We start from the raw sequence: 16,176 nt of genomic DNA, 5'->3' as shown, positions 1-16,176 counted from the left end.
TACACAGTAGAAGGCCCTGAATTCCAATGGTTCTATATATCTGTGCATAAGTCATAAGCTATTTGAAGGATAGCTGGCAGATCATGTGTACAGTTACAAAGCACATATAATCCTGATCAGCACATAGCAGGGTATTTGTGCAGGTTTTCCAGTTCTTTTCCCAATCAGCCTAGTGTGGTATGGAGAACTTTAAAGTTGATTCTTGTATGCATAGTCAACGGGGGTATTATAAGGATCGATAGGCCAAGCTTTCCTGACCATTTCCTTCCCAACCTTCGGCACAAAATGTAGTTTTGTGGCTTACCTACAACAAACTGCTGTACATTTATGATTCATAATATTGTTGCGTGGTTGCCCCAAGGAATGTGTTATACAAAACTTTCCACATTGCTCCTCGGGGGGAGTTACAGCTGTAATCTGTTGTGTTAGTTGAACGGCTGATTTATAAAACAGTTGTTCGGGCAGGAAGGTCCACTCTGGTGTACAGATGTTTCCCCTGCCCTCAGTATCCAACTGTGAGTATCTGGAATCCTGTTTTTTGAATTTTTAGCCCCATCCTCATGCTGATCTAGTGTGTGTATGAAGGCCTACGCTTATCCTTTAAAAAGAGTGAGATTCTGGACCTGTTTTAGTCTCAGAGGGGTGCACCAAACTCATTCTGCTTTGGGACAGCAGGCTACCATCCACATCAGAAGTTGGCATGTAGGTTGATGGTGGTAGCGTACCTTGTTTTAGTGAATCAGTGGTTGGAACCAGACCTTATTTTCTGTGTCGCACAAGTGGGAGCCTACCGGCTTTCTCATTTTTAGCTAATCTGCTACAAGCTAACCTGGATCCGAGTGCCAACATCCCAGTGCACCTATGCTTGTGTGTATGTGTGTGGCTTGTGTTCTACATACAAGGAAGGTCTGTGAGTGAACCAGAATGAAGGAGGCTTGTGGACTCCATATGCTTAAGATTAAGATGAGGCTTCTTTTCCAGACAACTGGAGTGTATTGTTGACATTACGAAGACTGTGGGGAGGGGACCTAGGCACTGAAATGGGAGAAAAGAAGACAGAGCTTCCCTTGGAAATTTGATTAAGTCCTTTTTGCCGCAAAGGGCTGCTGATTTATTTCCTTGAGCCCTGCCATTCGGTGGATAGTGGAGGTGGTGGTTGGACTGCAGCCCTTGTTGTCCAGAGAATGAATGGTCCTTTCCTTAAGGCCGTCTTTTTGTATTTTGTAACTGCCCTCCAATCTGGAGACAACCTTGCTGTGAGGAACATCACTCTACACAAAGGCTGAGTCTGGAAGTCAGTCTGAGAAGGACACATGAAAGGAGAACTGACACACACGTTCAGTGTGGCCCCATGCCAATGACTCACAGCACCTGCATCTTGTGGTGTGTAGTATTGTGTATTCAAGTCCTTTTTTTATAACGACAAGCACTGGGTTGGCAATCCGTTATTACGCTGTTGGGTGTTTGTTGAGTCCTTAGCTTGTTGCACCCCCACATTAGCCTCCCTGGGAAGACTGTTATTGCTCGCCATTGCTTCCTCTGAGGGACTGAAAGGGTTGTACTTGGCCCTGTTTGCAGAGCAATGGAAGGACGGATCCCGGGATATCCGAGGCAAACAACACCAGCCCCCACTCCCAGTGGTGGCTACTCCTTATGGAATCCAGGGCTATGCCTTGCTAGCTTTCTGGCCAGTTTTTATTATAGCAAGAGTAAATAATACTGTATTATTCACTCTTGGTAAAAAAAAAGTCATCCATCAAGAGCCTGAGACTGTTTGTGATATTGTCTGATTGCTGGAACAAGCACACCAGACCTCAGAGAGAGTAAAACACTCTGCCCTGGCCTCAGGGCCCTGGCACGCCTCCGTGACGCCCCATCTGTGACATCCAAATGCGTCACAGCTAAAGGTAGCCACGGGTGCTGCAGGTTTAAGCCTTGCAGTGCCTATCACTACACCTAGCTCAGCCTGTCACCCCACCCTTTCCCAACTTCTAACAGAGTTGGGAACGGGTGGGGGTGAAAGAGCAGAGACTGACACTTCAAATCTGTGACTGTGCAGATTCGAGGGTCAGTTTCATGCTCTAGAGAGAAGTAGCAGGATTCCAAATGGGGCCTCTGCAGGCAGCAAGATAGGTAACAGAAACTTTTACATTATTTGTATGTTAGGGTGAGAGTGTGTGTCTGTGAGACAACGTGTGCATATGTGATTATTTCCGAATGTGTGAGTGACAGAGAGTCAATGAATCGGTGAGCCAGAGTGCATGAGATTGAGTGATAGGAAGAGTAAATACAAGTGACAGTGAATGAGAGGGAGGGAGAATGACAGTAACTGTAACTTAGTATTACTGTGTTCGATACTGAATGAGCCACAGTGTGAGTGAGTCAGAGAATGAGTGAGACTGGGTGAGTGAGACTGAGTGAAAATGAGTGAGATTGACTGATCATGAGTGACACAGAGTCAGAATGAGTGACACTGAGTGTGTTGGAGTGAGATTGAGTGAGACTCTGCTAGTATGAGTAAGCTAGAGTGAGACTGAGTGAATCGTAATGAGTGGCACTGAGTGAATCAGTGAGTGTGGGGAGCTGGCTCTTTATATAGTGGATGATAAACAGGTACACTGTGTAAAGACTTAAGGCAAACCCCAATGGAATTACAGAGGCACACATGACACCCCAATGCTCTCTTTTGCGGTAGTGTGGGCGAGCAGCTAAGCATGTCAGAGGATAGTGCTAAGCATGTATTGCACACAAAGGCAGTAACTAAGACCACACTCAATAAAGAAATCCGACACCACTTTATAAAAATAACATGATTTATATGAATTTAGATGCCAAGATCATCGGAATTAGGTAAGTAGTTTTTGCCGATTAATTTTTGCAGTTTTTAAAAATGGACACAGAGCAATTTCTGAAGCAGTAATGGAGGAAAGACATACATTGCATACAAGTACTTCAGAGTAACTTACGCAACCAATCTCCCGAGCTTAAGGTAATTATAGGGCAAGGTCCAAGGCAGCAACAACGGGTCACCTCGGGCGGTACTGGGGCAGCCGGGTGCAGAGGTGCTTTTCTGCATTGGTGACCAATGTTATTCAATGAGGGAAAAACATGTACTGCTTTCGGGCACTTAACAGCGACTTACGAGACCAGTTTCCTGGACTTAAGGTAAGTATGGGGCAAGGACCAACATCACACCCACAGGTTACTCTGGAGGCTCTGTGGTGCCTGGGTGCAGGGATGTGTTCCGGCGTCGGGTGTCCCATTCACTTTAATGGAGAAGTCGGGTTGCTGAAAAGCTGCAAGCTGGGGCTGCACGACCAGTCAGTCTGAACCAACAAGAGGGCTCAGGTCTGACGATGCTCAGGGATGTGGGGCTCCTCAGGCCAGGGCAGCCGGTTACAGAGGTGTGCTGAGGTTTCGGTTTTCCTCACCAGAGGCACTTGTGGTAGAGGGGGCCTTCAAAAAAAGCCTGCAGGCGGCATCGGTGATTCCACTGTGGACAAAGCCAAGGTGGGCATGGTCTCTGGAGGGTCGAGGGACCACACTGGCTCGTTGGCCCTCTTCAACTCGGGCTAGGGGGCACGGGTGCAGTGGTGCTTTACTATGTCAGGTTTGTGACCTCACAGTTCTTTTGAAGTGCCTGCAGGATGCAGGGGAGCAGCTCTGCTGCTCCATGGGAGTTCCTGGGTCTTTCTTGAAGGCAGGCAGTCCTCCCAGGCTTTTGGAGGCACAGCAGCTGCAGGATAAGATGAGTTTTGCATAATCTGGTGGGAACAGCAAACAGGCCAGCAGGGTTGGCGCCAAGTCAGTTGCTTATCCACAGCTCTTCGGTGTCCTTCTTCCTCTTAGGTCTGCAGGAGTCTGATTTTCTGGTGCCAGGGGCTCCCCTTAAATGCTAGATTTAGGGGCATTGTTGGGTGTAGGTTAATAGCCAATAGGCTCCTTACTCCTGGAGTCACTAGTCTTCTGGGGCAATTCATTTTTGGCAGTCTGTTTGAGTCCTCATTTCCCCATCTTGGTTGTACTACAGATAATGCCAAAATGCATTTATACTGGAGTCAAAACAAAGCTATTTTAAAAGAAATATGTCGACAATCCTGAATGTGAGTGTGTTTTAGCTTCAAAGTTGTTTTTGTTGCTTTGATGGTATTTCATGCTGGTTCCAAGATCCTAAACATTATCATTGTGAATATCTTGACACAATAATGTGCAGGTAGTGACATGCTTCTGTTCTCATTTGTGTGAAGACCTAGGACTGCGTGCTAAAGGTTTCCTGTAATAGCAGTCCTTAAATGAGACCTCCAACAATGAGCCAAAGACCCATCTCCTCTTAGTTAAAAGAAGCATAATTAACAGATATGACACCTCAGCCTAGTGCAAAGGATTTGAACAAAGCACTGGGTGTAGTTCAAGCTATTGTCTGTGCATTTTTCACTGGACTCAAGGTTGTTCACCTTCTGACATTGTGAAAAACTGGATCTGCATAAGTGGGTATAAACCAAAAATGTATTGTGAGGCTACAAATGGAGAGTCGTCCACAAGTCTTTGGCAACAACAAACCTCAGTTCAACATGGTTAATGTTTAACAACCAGGAATAGTAATACAATTCATGAACTTAAAAAAATTCTGAAGCATTAAGTCGATGATAACTTAGTTAAATCAAAGGTAGCACATAATGCTTTTAGTGGGTCATTTGTGAAATGGATTTTAAGGCCACAGTTTGATCCTGTGTGCAAAAGAAAAAAATAGTTTCAGTATCTGCTGACCAATACTATGTAACTCTAGGGCAAGACATACAAAGGGTACTAATAATAGTACTATTAGTAGTATGCAAAGGAATCTCTATATAGGATCTGAGAAGAGAACTAATACGCATAATAATTGTAATTCCAGGAAGTAAGATAATGATATTCTAAGTCGTAATACACGATTGTGAGATTTTTGCAAACAGACCCCTCCTTCTTCTCTGTGGGTATTGGAGAACTAAACTACATTTCACGGCAGTACGGGACGGCACCACCTAGCTAATGTCAGTACTGTGTTGCCAGGAGGATTGGTGGTGACTTGTGTTGCTGCAGATTCCACTGTTCGCTGTTCCACCTTATGGAACTCCACTCTACGAAACTACACTCTACGCTATTCCACTCTATGCCACTCCACTGTATGCCACTTAAGTGTATACCACTGCAGTGTATGCTATTCCTCTTTATGGCACTGCACTATACGCCACCCCACAATACACAACTCCAATGTACGACTATCCACTGTACGCTATTACACTGTATATCACTCCATTCTATGGCATTGCCCTCTACGCCAATCGATTCTACCGTACCACACTATTCCACTACGTAACACGCCACTCTACGCCATTGCACTATATGCCATTGCACTCTACGTCACTACACTGAACACTAAAGGTTCTTACACTCTACACCACTTCACTGTATGCCATTTCATTTTGTGCCACTCTGTCACTCTACTGTACGCTGTTCTACTCTATGCCATTTCACTCTATACTGCTCCACTCTACCCCACTCCAATGTACACTATTTAACTGTATACCACTCCAGTGTACGTAACTCCACTCAACATCATTCCACTGTACGTCACTACACTGTACCTCACTCCACTCTATGCCAGTACACTCTAGAAGACTCCACTGTTGCCACTCTACTCTATGCCTCTCCACTGTACACCACTCTAGTCTATGGTATTCCAGACTATGCCACTCCACTGTGTGCTGCTCTAATATACAGTATTTCACTGTACGTCACTCCACTGTTTGCCACTGCACTATACATCACACTAATCTACCCCATTCTACTCTATGCCATTCCACTGCACCACTCCACTCTATGCCACTCCAGTCTATGGCACTGCGCTCTATGCTAGTCCCCTCTACTCTGCTCCACTCTGCGCTATTCCAATGAACGCAATTCCACTCTTGCCATTATACTCCACGCTATTCCACTGCACGCCACTACACTCTACAGCACTCCACTATATGCTATTCCACTCTGGCACTCCACACTGTTGTACTGTATGCCACTACACTGAACCTCACTCCACTGTACACCACTCCACTCTAAGGCACAGCTCTCTACACTACTCTACTGTACGCTATTACACTCTACCACACTCATATCTATATTATGCCACTCTACGCCACTCCACTGTATCGCACTCCGCTGTACAACACTCCACACCACTCCATTGTATGCCACTCAACTCTATGCCACTCCACTGTACTACGCACTCTACTCTACTCCACTCTACCCCACAACAGTACACTTTATGATACTCCCTTCCACTGTAACGTACCACACTCCACTTAATCACAGCTCAACAACAGTAAACTCTACGATTTTCAAAATGCTGTTTTATTAAAAATAAAACTAACATTGAAATGTAATGAAAAAACAAAGGCTAAGCCTATGATATAGTGAGGAAAACTTAAATCATTCTTTTTATATAAACCAAACTTAAATTACACAAACATTAGAAATTCTTAAGTTATACCTTAAATTTACACACCACCTTCAAATAAAAAACTTTATTTAATCTTTAGCTTAAAACAAAAGTTAAAGTACAGAAATGTTTTAATTTCTAAACTTATACTTATAATTTACGTAACACATTTAAATTATTATAACACGCGTACCTCCTTATACAGTGTATTCAACTCGGTAGCCTTACTACATGCCTTCTCCGTGCACTGCTTATATTGTTTTATATTATCTCACTTATGCCATGTAAAGTTATAATATTTAGAAGCATTTTCATCTTATTGCAAATAGAATCTTTTGTGGGAACACAGTGCATGGTAGAATGGCGAGTTATTGTTAATGTGTAAATGTATGCATTATTGTATAATTTTAAAGTATAACTATAACCTAAGAATTTCTCGACTGTGTAGTTAAAGTTAGAAACAGTTTTACATAGCAAATTAATGTTTTTAGTTTGGTAATAACTTTGGCGCCTTTTGTCAAATCTTCATGAAACTTTCTAAAAAAAAGGTTTATTCATCTTAGCTTCTTCCTTGAAAGTTTTGGGGTGATCTGTCAACCTGGACCTTAAAAAAGGATGGGTTTCAAAATGTATGTTCCCGTTTCAATTTTCCATAGAAAAATTGAACAACAAGAACTGCTGAACGGAATTACACCAAATTTGGCAGTAACTAGGGGGGTCATTAGGATGGCGGACGGACCTGCGCCCGTCCGCCACCCCCGAGGTAGAGGGACCGTCCGCATGGGCAGCGGCGGTCCCTCCCTGCAAATTAGGATGTGACCGCCACCCTGGCGGTCACATTCCGTACCTTTAACCTTGCGGCGGGTGCTGCTTGAAGCAGCACCCGCCGCAAGGTTGAAAATGCATGTATTGCATTTACATGCACAAAGCGGCAGGCACCGCGCGGTGCCTGCCGCTTTGTACATGTAAATGCACCCCCTGACACCCTGGGGGCCCGCAAGACCCCAAACTGAAAAGACCACATGCTTTTCCACGGCGGAAAAGCCGTGTGGAAAAGCATGTTTCCTGCCCCATCCTAATATGGCTGGTGGTGTCTGATAGACACCGCCACCATATTAGAGCTTTTCCGCCACGGCCGGAAGGTGACTGCGGCGTAAAAGCGGCAGACGGTTTTCCCGTCCGCCGAGGACCCCCAGCCATCCTAATCTGGCGGGGGTCTTTGGAGGCACTGCTGCGGTGATTCCGCATCCTCCGGGCCGGCGGTGGCTTCCTCCGGGCCGGCGGTGGCTTCCGCCGGCCCGGAGGATGGAGAATCACCGCAATCCTAATCGGCCCCCAGGTCTTTATTCAGATACGTGATTTTTGTGAGTTGGTGTAAATTACTTCAATAGTTTTTGAGAAATTAGGGTTCAACATGTCTATATATATATGTATAGCGAGAGAGAGACGCTGTAGTGCTGCAGCAGATCAAAAGATATGATCGGATTGACTGACTCGTATAAAAAAAATGATATTTGGCAGCCCCATTTCCTTAAAAAAAAACATATAGAGTGGGGCCAAAAGTGTTTTTTTTTAGCCATACTGCGGTAGTGCTGCAGATCTGAGGTACCATTTATGGAAAAAGCAAAAAAACATAAGGGCAGGCTTTTGCCCTTTTGAATTTAAAGCCCTTGGAGTGGGCCCGGGCCCGGGTGATTGGCACTTCTTTTTTTAAAAGATAAATATTGGTATTGGGCACCTGCTTGGGGCCCCCTCCCCGGCATGGACATCGGGGACCCTATCCCTGGGGCCGAAAACGTATTTATTGGGGAGTGTTGTGGGGGCTGCAGGGAGCACAGCAGTCCCTCATGAATTTTTCAAAAAAGAAAACTTTAAATTTCCAGGGCCATTAAATGCATGATCGCAGGAGAGCATGTCATTATTTTTAAAGAACTCCAAGCTGGAACTGCATCTGGAGTGTAGTACCACTTATGGTTGGTTCTGTGGCTGCATTTTGTGGTCTGTAGAGTGTTAAAGAAATACTTATACACATATTTAAAGTTGTTTGAAACAAAAATGCTTTATTTTAAATATTTTTAAGAAAACTAATATGCATTGCCAGGTGTGTATTAATAAGGTTTACTTTGGAATATGGCTACTGATAAATTATTGTGGAGACTTTTTAACAAAGTCAGTAGGTCTCCTTCATATATGTTGATATACTAACTCCTTGCTAAAGCCAGTAGGCCAGATTATTATATTGTGCTGTTGTGACTCTTTGTCAAAGCCAGTAGGTCTGCCTTAATTGAACTGACATCTCTTTATATTCTTACTTTATGTTAATAAAAAACTCTGAAATTCACTGAGAAAAGCCAAGACTAAAATGATGTTATAGTTAGATCTGGAGATAATATCTTACTTATAAAAAAATCTCAGAAATTCACTGAACAAAAACCACCAAAGGTTAAAGTGCCATTATAGTTGGGTGAAAATGTCAGTTAAAAAATAACATAAATTCAAAAAACCAGTGAAATTCAGCAGTTTCAGGTAACTGGAATAAGTATAACTCACGCCCTTGTCATGCTCTGCTTATGTCCTCACATATTACAACACTCATGACATGTTCTATGACATCATTGATAACATCACTTTTCACAACTGAAATTACATCATTGATCACAACATTTTGCATAGCGAGAATCCTTTGGGACTCCCATGGGGTCACAGTGCCCCCTCTCATTTTTTTTATATTTGAACCCTGAGGGGGGTCCTTCTTGGACCACAACCACATAGTTCGAGGGAGTCAAAGAATCCCTACCTTGCTCCGTATGGCCCCCTTATTCACAAATAACCTCTGCACTCGGGCAGAGGTTCCTGAGTCGCTGTGGAATCTCTACAGTTCTGGCAGGATCTCTGCAATGCGAAACCGCAGTGCGGAGATCCCACAGCGAATGAGAAGCCTCCGCCACGAGTGCAGAGGCTCTTTGTAAATCGTGGACTGAATGTTTTTTTCAATTCTCAAGACCCAGAATGGCCACATTTTCTTTCATGTTTCGGCCAACCAATCAGATTGCTCCCTCCAGTGCGACCGGGAAACTGCCAACAGGAAGAAAAGCACTCACAACCTATCAGATCACTCCAGTTTTTCAACTTGCGATCCTGCATGTCTCCCATGGGAGTGTCGCAGGTTCAACTATCAATATATCTATTAATGTTGAACCTTAATTTAGCATTAAATAACTAAACAAATTTACACCATTTCACAAAAAGCATCCATTTGGATAAAGATCTAGCTTTCTGTCAAATTTGGTGTAATTCTGTTCAGCCCTTTTTCATCAGTATTGTCTAATTTCTTCTATGGAAAATTCAGGGGGGGGAGGAAAAAACAATTTGGGTTCCCCCTTTTTTCTTGGTCCCCACTTTACAAGTCGGTGTGAAACTTTTCGGAAAAAGATCTAAATTGGAAGAACAAAGTTACCCACACCTTTCTCAAAAAGTCAAGGATTTTCGTTAGATTAATTTTTGCAAATGTATTTATTACTTTTTTCCAAACGAAAAAGATCAATCAAAGGTGAAAAGTAATATATAAAAGGAACATTTTCAATCAGGAAGTTTAAATTAGAATATATCTATCTACTATCTCCTTGCACTCACATCACTTGCGTTCATGCACCTACCCAAGTCTCTAGGAACATTGCTCTTTAAGTATATTGGTTGTCATTTCTCTGTGCCCTAAATGTATCCTGTCAAAGCTGTGATGTTTGTGACTGTGTTGAATGGTGTTTTCAGATGAACTTGCCAAACTTCAGCTACAGACCTGAGAAAAGCATCATAATTTAAGTGGAATTAACATAAAATAAGGGATTGGACTCAAATAAGCGTGCTATATAGTTCATGTAGTGGTTTTTAGAGTATTTTAACAGCTAACAGTTCTGTGGGTTTGATTTGTTTGCAGTTCCTTCTGTTTCTCCAAGTCCAATGAAGAAGCGCTTGGTCCCTCCAGGCGACTTATTAAAAGACTGGCACCATACCGAACAGAAATGGGACATTCCTACTATCCCTTCTGCGAAGGATAACGCCAACCAGAACAAGCAGGCTTCCAGTCAAGGTGGGTTTACCGCTTTAATTTGAGCTTCCACTTTAGGATGTGAATATTTGCTGGTACATGGACTGATTCGGAAGTTGCCTCTATATAGTTAAAAATACCCTTGGTCTTTGCTCATAGATATATCTATTATGTCTGTGAATTTTTAGTAAACTTCTTTTTAGAAAAGCAAGCTACAATGGCAACTCTTCATTTCACGGTGACACACATAGTATTGGCTGAACAAACAAGTAGGCAGCAATTTTTAAGAACCATACATTACAATTTCCATGAAGAAACATTTTGAAGATAGGTCAGCTAGTGGAAAACGTGTTTACTCGCCTCATTCAGTGTTATGACCACTTCATTAACAGTACACTTGATCTCTATAAAATAAGTTATGGATTTAAAGCAAGGGGGCCCTGTGGCTTGACACGATCTGCATGGTTATCACCCTAGGTAGTTGCAGGGCTATTGATTCTGAAGTCAGCGTGGTTACCTGTCTAGTGCTGAGTGATGGCTCAGCTGCATGGTGCATAGGAAAATCCATGGATTAAACCCAGATCAGTTGACTGGGGGTGAGTGCTTGTAGTGTCAACGCTCCGTCCATCATTTCCTTTGGTTTTTCTCTGCATAGGAAAATCCATGCAGGATTGTGGTCAGTTGGCTGCTGTCAAGGCTGGGTGGGATGAGAGCTCCTTAGTCCGCCCGCCTTAGACATAGCTGGTACGGAGCAGAGAAACTTTTTCATGCAGATGTCTACATGAATTACTTCAGTAGAAAAATACCGATCCCAGGTACTGTTCCAGGCTCTAAAATGTTAAAATATTTTATGAGTTTACTTAAGAAAAGTCCCTAAAATCTATAGATTTTAACCAGTGGATTTGAAACATGCCTTTAAGACAATCACGTGGGCCCATTAAAAAACAAAATAAGCCCTTGGAGTGGTGGAGAACCTGGACTGCCTCAATCCAACCGTGGATAAGTTGGACATGCAGCCTAAGCTAGCCGGCTGCAACATGGCACAGGTTTTCACACATTTGCTGATGTATTTTTAGCTTCCAGTCTGTATGTCTCAGTTTGGCATATAAGCCTTCACAAGTGAGTGAGCACGTACTGTAAGGTGAAGTGTCTCATGTTTGGGTGAATTTAGTGTTCGATTTTAGTCCTTCTCAAAGACTTCCGCATTGAGCTTGAAGTCCTGTAACCTACCGCAAGCGTCTTCAATTACCTCTTTTTTTACATTTTTACTTCCAATTCCAGGATCTAGCTGAGACTCTGTAATAATCTAGTCATTGGCCTTGCTCAAGAGAGTGATGTCAGGAGTGTCCATTTTCTGTCAGCTGAAATAAAGAGGAGCAGGGGAATTAAGTAACACTTGAAGTGCAGAGAATGTAGCTTGCACGGTTGAGGATGGATGGGAGTTGATGCTAAGGAGAGACCCATCATCACCCTGAAAGGGCGTCTGGGGGACTGTTACCTGGATGTAGAGTAGCTCCTGATATTAGGAACCCCTTATTATTTAATATTCCCTATACCCAAGCATTTTGATGCACATTGATGCCCAACAGAGGGACATTGATTCATTCCTAAGCACGCAGACCAGAATTTGCAGGACTCCCTCTAGTCTAGGAATTATTGAGTCTAGCAATTATTCTAATTATGATTTTAATTCCAACTTTCCATAAATCATTTTGGTTACACCAAATCTCCTTGATAAAGAAATGATCATAGTTCTCCACGAAATGCAGCAACATGACACCTAAGGTCAATCATTCAGGAGTAAACATTTGTTTTGACATGACTAAATAATGCTAATTATATGGTAATCTTTATGCGCCATGGTTCCCTAATATCCGTTTTCCAAATGCAGGATTTCTTCATGCGAAGCAATAAATGCTACGGTACCAGAGAGTGGGAGGGGTTATAACTCAATCGCGGCCAAACCTTGAGCTGGTCATGAAACCCCTCCCTTCCCCCAATAGTGGCATTAAATAGTATATTACACTCTTCAGCTCTGCATTCATGGTTTGTCCCATGGCATTTGTTTATCATATGTATTGGTTTTAAGGAAAAGTATTTAACCAAAACAAGGATTTAAATGTGTTCCATAAATCACAATGAGGATGCCTCTGACTAGTAAGAGAGTAGTTTCGATGTATAGTGCCAGTTTTTGAGGACTGTGTTAATAAACTGGAATTTGACATTTGCACTGTAGTAATACCTGTGTGCTTATTAGCACAATTGCTATAAACATATGCTCCCTGAACCATTACATTTATTTAAATATAGGTGTTTATTTAACTATATATATATATATATATATATATATATATATGATGTGACCATTTATTTAAATATAGGTGTTTATTTAACTATAAATATATATATATATATATGATGTGACCAAGGCCGCAGGGACGGCCAAAACGCGTCATGACTAGCTGTTGGGGTGAATAAATTACAAGCTACAAAGAAGTGGTCCATGCCTTGTTTTTTCACCTGAGAGGCGGAGCGCTACGAGGTATTGCAGATATATATATATATATATATATCCCTTCAGATAGCGCAGAAGAAACGAGCCACTCCAGGTTGCAATTGGAAAATTTGCGGGTTCAAATCACTTGCCACTGAAGAAAGGACTGCTACTGTCCTGAAACGCGTCTGGCCTCTTTAAACTCTGGAGTGATTTTACTGTTGCCGTGTCTGCTTGCAACCTGCAATTTAAGATTAAAAGCGTTACTGAAAACCTCCTGTGGTCTCTCCACTTTGGGCAAACCTGAACTGTGTGGATGTTTTCCGGCCGGTCCCGGTCGGGGAGATGGCCCCTCGCTGAAGTGCGGGTCCTGATGGTTCCATTTGCACCTACAACCAGGAAGGAGGAGATCTGGCGCCTTTCAGGAAGGAAGCCAGATTGCTTGTAAATTGCAGCAACAAAGCGGGGCAGATAATGCACAGTGCTCACACCTACCCACTGGGGAAACATTTCTGTGTAATTTGGAAGACTTTGGCAGCACGCCCACTTGGAAATAATCATCGCGTACTTCAACAACCAGAAGGCTGTGCTTACAGCCACGCCCTCACAGGCAGGTGTTTATATTTGACTTGTGCGTGATGAAAAATGTGCTCCCAGCCTCCCACAAATCACTTGCCACTGAAGAAAGGACTGCTACTGTCCTGAAACGCGTCTGGCCTCTTTAAACTCTGGAGTGATTTTACTGTTGCCGTGTCTGCTTGCAACCTGCAATTTAAGATTAAAAGCGTTACTGAAAACCTCCTGTGGTCTCTCCGCTTTGGGCAAACCTGAACTGTGTGGATATATATATATATATATATATATATATATATATATATATATATATATATATATATATATATATATATATTCCATATTCCACACTCCACAACCACCACCTCCATCCAACCGCACTTTCCCCACAATTATAGCACGGGAGACACCGGTTAGCCCGAATGCTTGATTTTGTTTTTACTTGTATTTTAACATGCGGCAACAGCCAACACAGGACGTCTACGTGTTTCAGCTTACGCCTTCAACCGGGCAACCCGATCCCCCCCACCATGGTGATATATTTATGAGCTGCTTTAATGGAGTGTGTCCTCTCATCAGCATGGCATCCCTGGCTGCAGCACAATAAGAGCTTAGTTCAGGAATGTGCCTCTCTTCAGAGAGTGGTAGTTAAGTCAAACTCTTTGTGGTCCTTCCCTGTGGTTTGTGTTGTGAAAACATAATCTTAAACTATAATTCTCTAGGAAGTGCTGATGTGTCAGACTCCATAACAACCCTTCGTTACCAGACTGTGGCTCTCTGGCATGTTACGAAAACGGAATCTGCAGTTTCCAAGGAACCACCTTTTTGCATAGCATCTGAGTCTTGTTTAAAGTTGTGCCTTCCAAATTTAAATTCAGCTTTTTCATGCTCTTGTTTGTTTGTTTTGTGTCGTGGCTTTTTAAAGTTTGCCCTGCTGCCTCCTAATGCTGCCAGGGAAGAGTTGTGACGAGTTTAAATAAAGAGAATATGTGTGTGTTTTTGTCACAAAAGCAATAGTCCTGCATTATCATAACATATAGCAACAGAGCTGTTTTAAAATACAATAATTAAGTTATGAATTATAGATGCAATAAGCACATTTATAATAAAGGTGTTTAGCGGTTTTGATGTTTTCAGACCCTGTCAGAGACTCCACTAAAGGTTGAGTGCTTATTATATGGTTTCTAGCCGCTGCTCAAATGGCGCCAAGTCCTCTCGATCACATTTGGCCAGCATCATCATCGATTCTGGGGTTCGTAGTTCTTTTTTTCCCAGGATAATGATGGGCCTCCAAGTCCATAGTGTTTGTCCCTTTAAATATAAAAAGCACTGGACTAACATATGGCATTGCAGTTATTTATAAGGGTCTACACAGAGTTTTTTCATGCCGCTGCATCTTTTTTTTTCCGACCCCAGTGGCTATTTCTTTCTGGATACTAATACTCCATGATGCTCTCACTTTCTGCGCATCTGTATCTTTTCTTGCCTGGCGCTCCCGGTCTTTGCTCATTTTCAGCTCTAGCCTTTTTTCCCCCCGCTTCTCACTTCCCCTTCTCTATTTCATTGCCTTTCTCATTCTTTCCCTTGCTGTGATTGGGTTGCACTTCATCCCGCCTCCTTCCACTCCCACAAGTTGAGCTATATGCGATGAAAGCCAACATCTGCCAATCAAGAACTACACAAGGCTTAGAAAGAGGACTTGATGCGCTCTCCATCTTCCCCGGTCTGCTGCCTGGGTAGAGTCCGTGAGCTGCGAACTAAGGCTTCCCATTGCAAGAGAGTCTGCCCTTTGGAAGAGTTACGGGATCCAAAAAAAGAGGGCAAGTGTGGCAACGTTGAATATTTATTGTTTGGCATAGAAGGACCCAGTCGGTTGTTCATACAATAGACATTAATATGGTACCAACAAGCCACCCACTCAGACCCACCACTCACCTTTCCTTCATTGTCAGTGCTTTAAAAAGACTGTCATGCAGCATGAGTCCTGTACAAAACTACTCCGGTCAGATTTGAGATGCCAGCAGATTTGAGATGCAGATGTTCTCCATCACCATAGCAATAGATGTGATAAAAGTACACCTGCAAAAGTACAAAAGTGGTGATATTCACAATCCTGATCTGTTGAAACTTCATTTTGGCACCCTCCACAAGCTCATTGCATTTTCTGTTTGATTAGTAGTTTTTAACCCACTTGTATTTACATGTTAAATGGTAGTACAATGGCTCAGTTAGTTGTGCATTCACCTTAACCTCATGCGCGCTAGCGTTATTCTGCTGGCATGCTGAGATTTTGTGATACGCACTTTACATGACGAGCCGGGCTCGTCATCAGCGTGCGAGGAGGCTACGCCATGACGAGCCCAGCTCGTCATGAGCGTGGAAGGGGTTAAGATCTGTGTGTAGGTCACATCCCTTCAGGACTGACTGGTTCTGAAATTCCAGCTTCCACAGTAGGTATTTTGAGGCCCTTGCCAATTCCAGCTTCCACAGTAGGTATTTTGAGGCCCTTGCCAATTCCAGCTTCCACAGTAGGTATTTTGAGGCCCTTGCCAATTCCAGCTTCCACAGTAGGTATTTTGAGTACCTTTGCCA

At 43.0% G+C, this 16,176-nt stretch overlaps 1 protein-coding gene across 1 annotated transcript in view; it reads left to right on the top strand.

Moving 5' to 3' along the window:
• Window positions 1–16,176, top strand: part of MICALL2 (MICAL like 2) — a 155,056-nt gene that overhangs the window by 113,928 nt on the left and 24,952 nt on the right. The window contains exon 10 of the mRNA XM_086940595.1: window positions 10,407–10,559. Coding sequence (XP_086796721.1) covers window positions 10,407–10,559 — 153 coding nt within the window. The remainder of the gene's footprint in view (window positions 1–10,406; window positions 10,560–16,176) is intronic.

Source organism: Lissotriton vulgaris, chromosome 10 (assembly GCF_964263255.1).
Source record: "Lissotriton vulgaris chromosome 10, aLisVul1.2, whole genome shotgun sequence".
In the NCBI taxonomy this organism is placed as follows: domain Eukaryota; kingdom Metazoa; phylum Chordata; class Amphibia; order Caudata; family Salamandridae; genus Lissotriton; species Lissotriton vulgaris.
The sequence above is the reverse complement of the archived record's forward strand: the minus strand, read 5'-3'. Positions and strand labels throughout refer to the sequence as shown.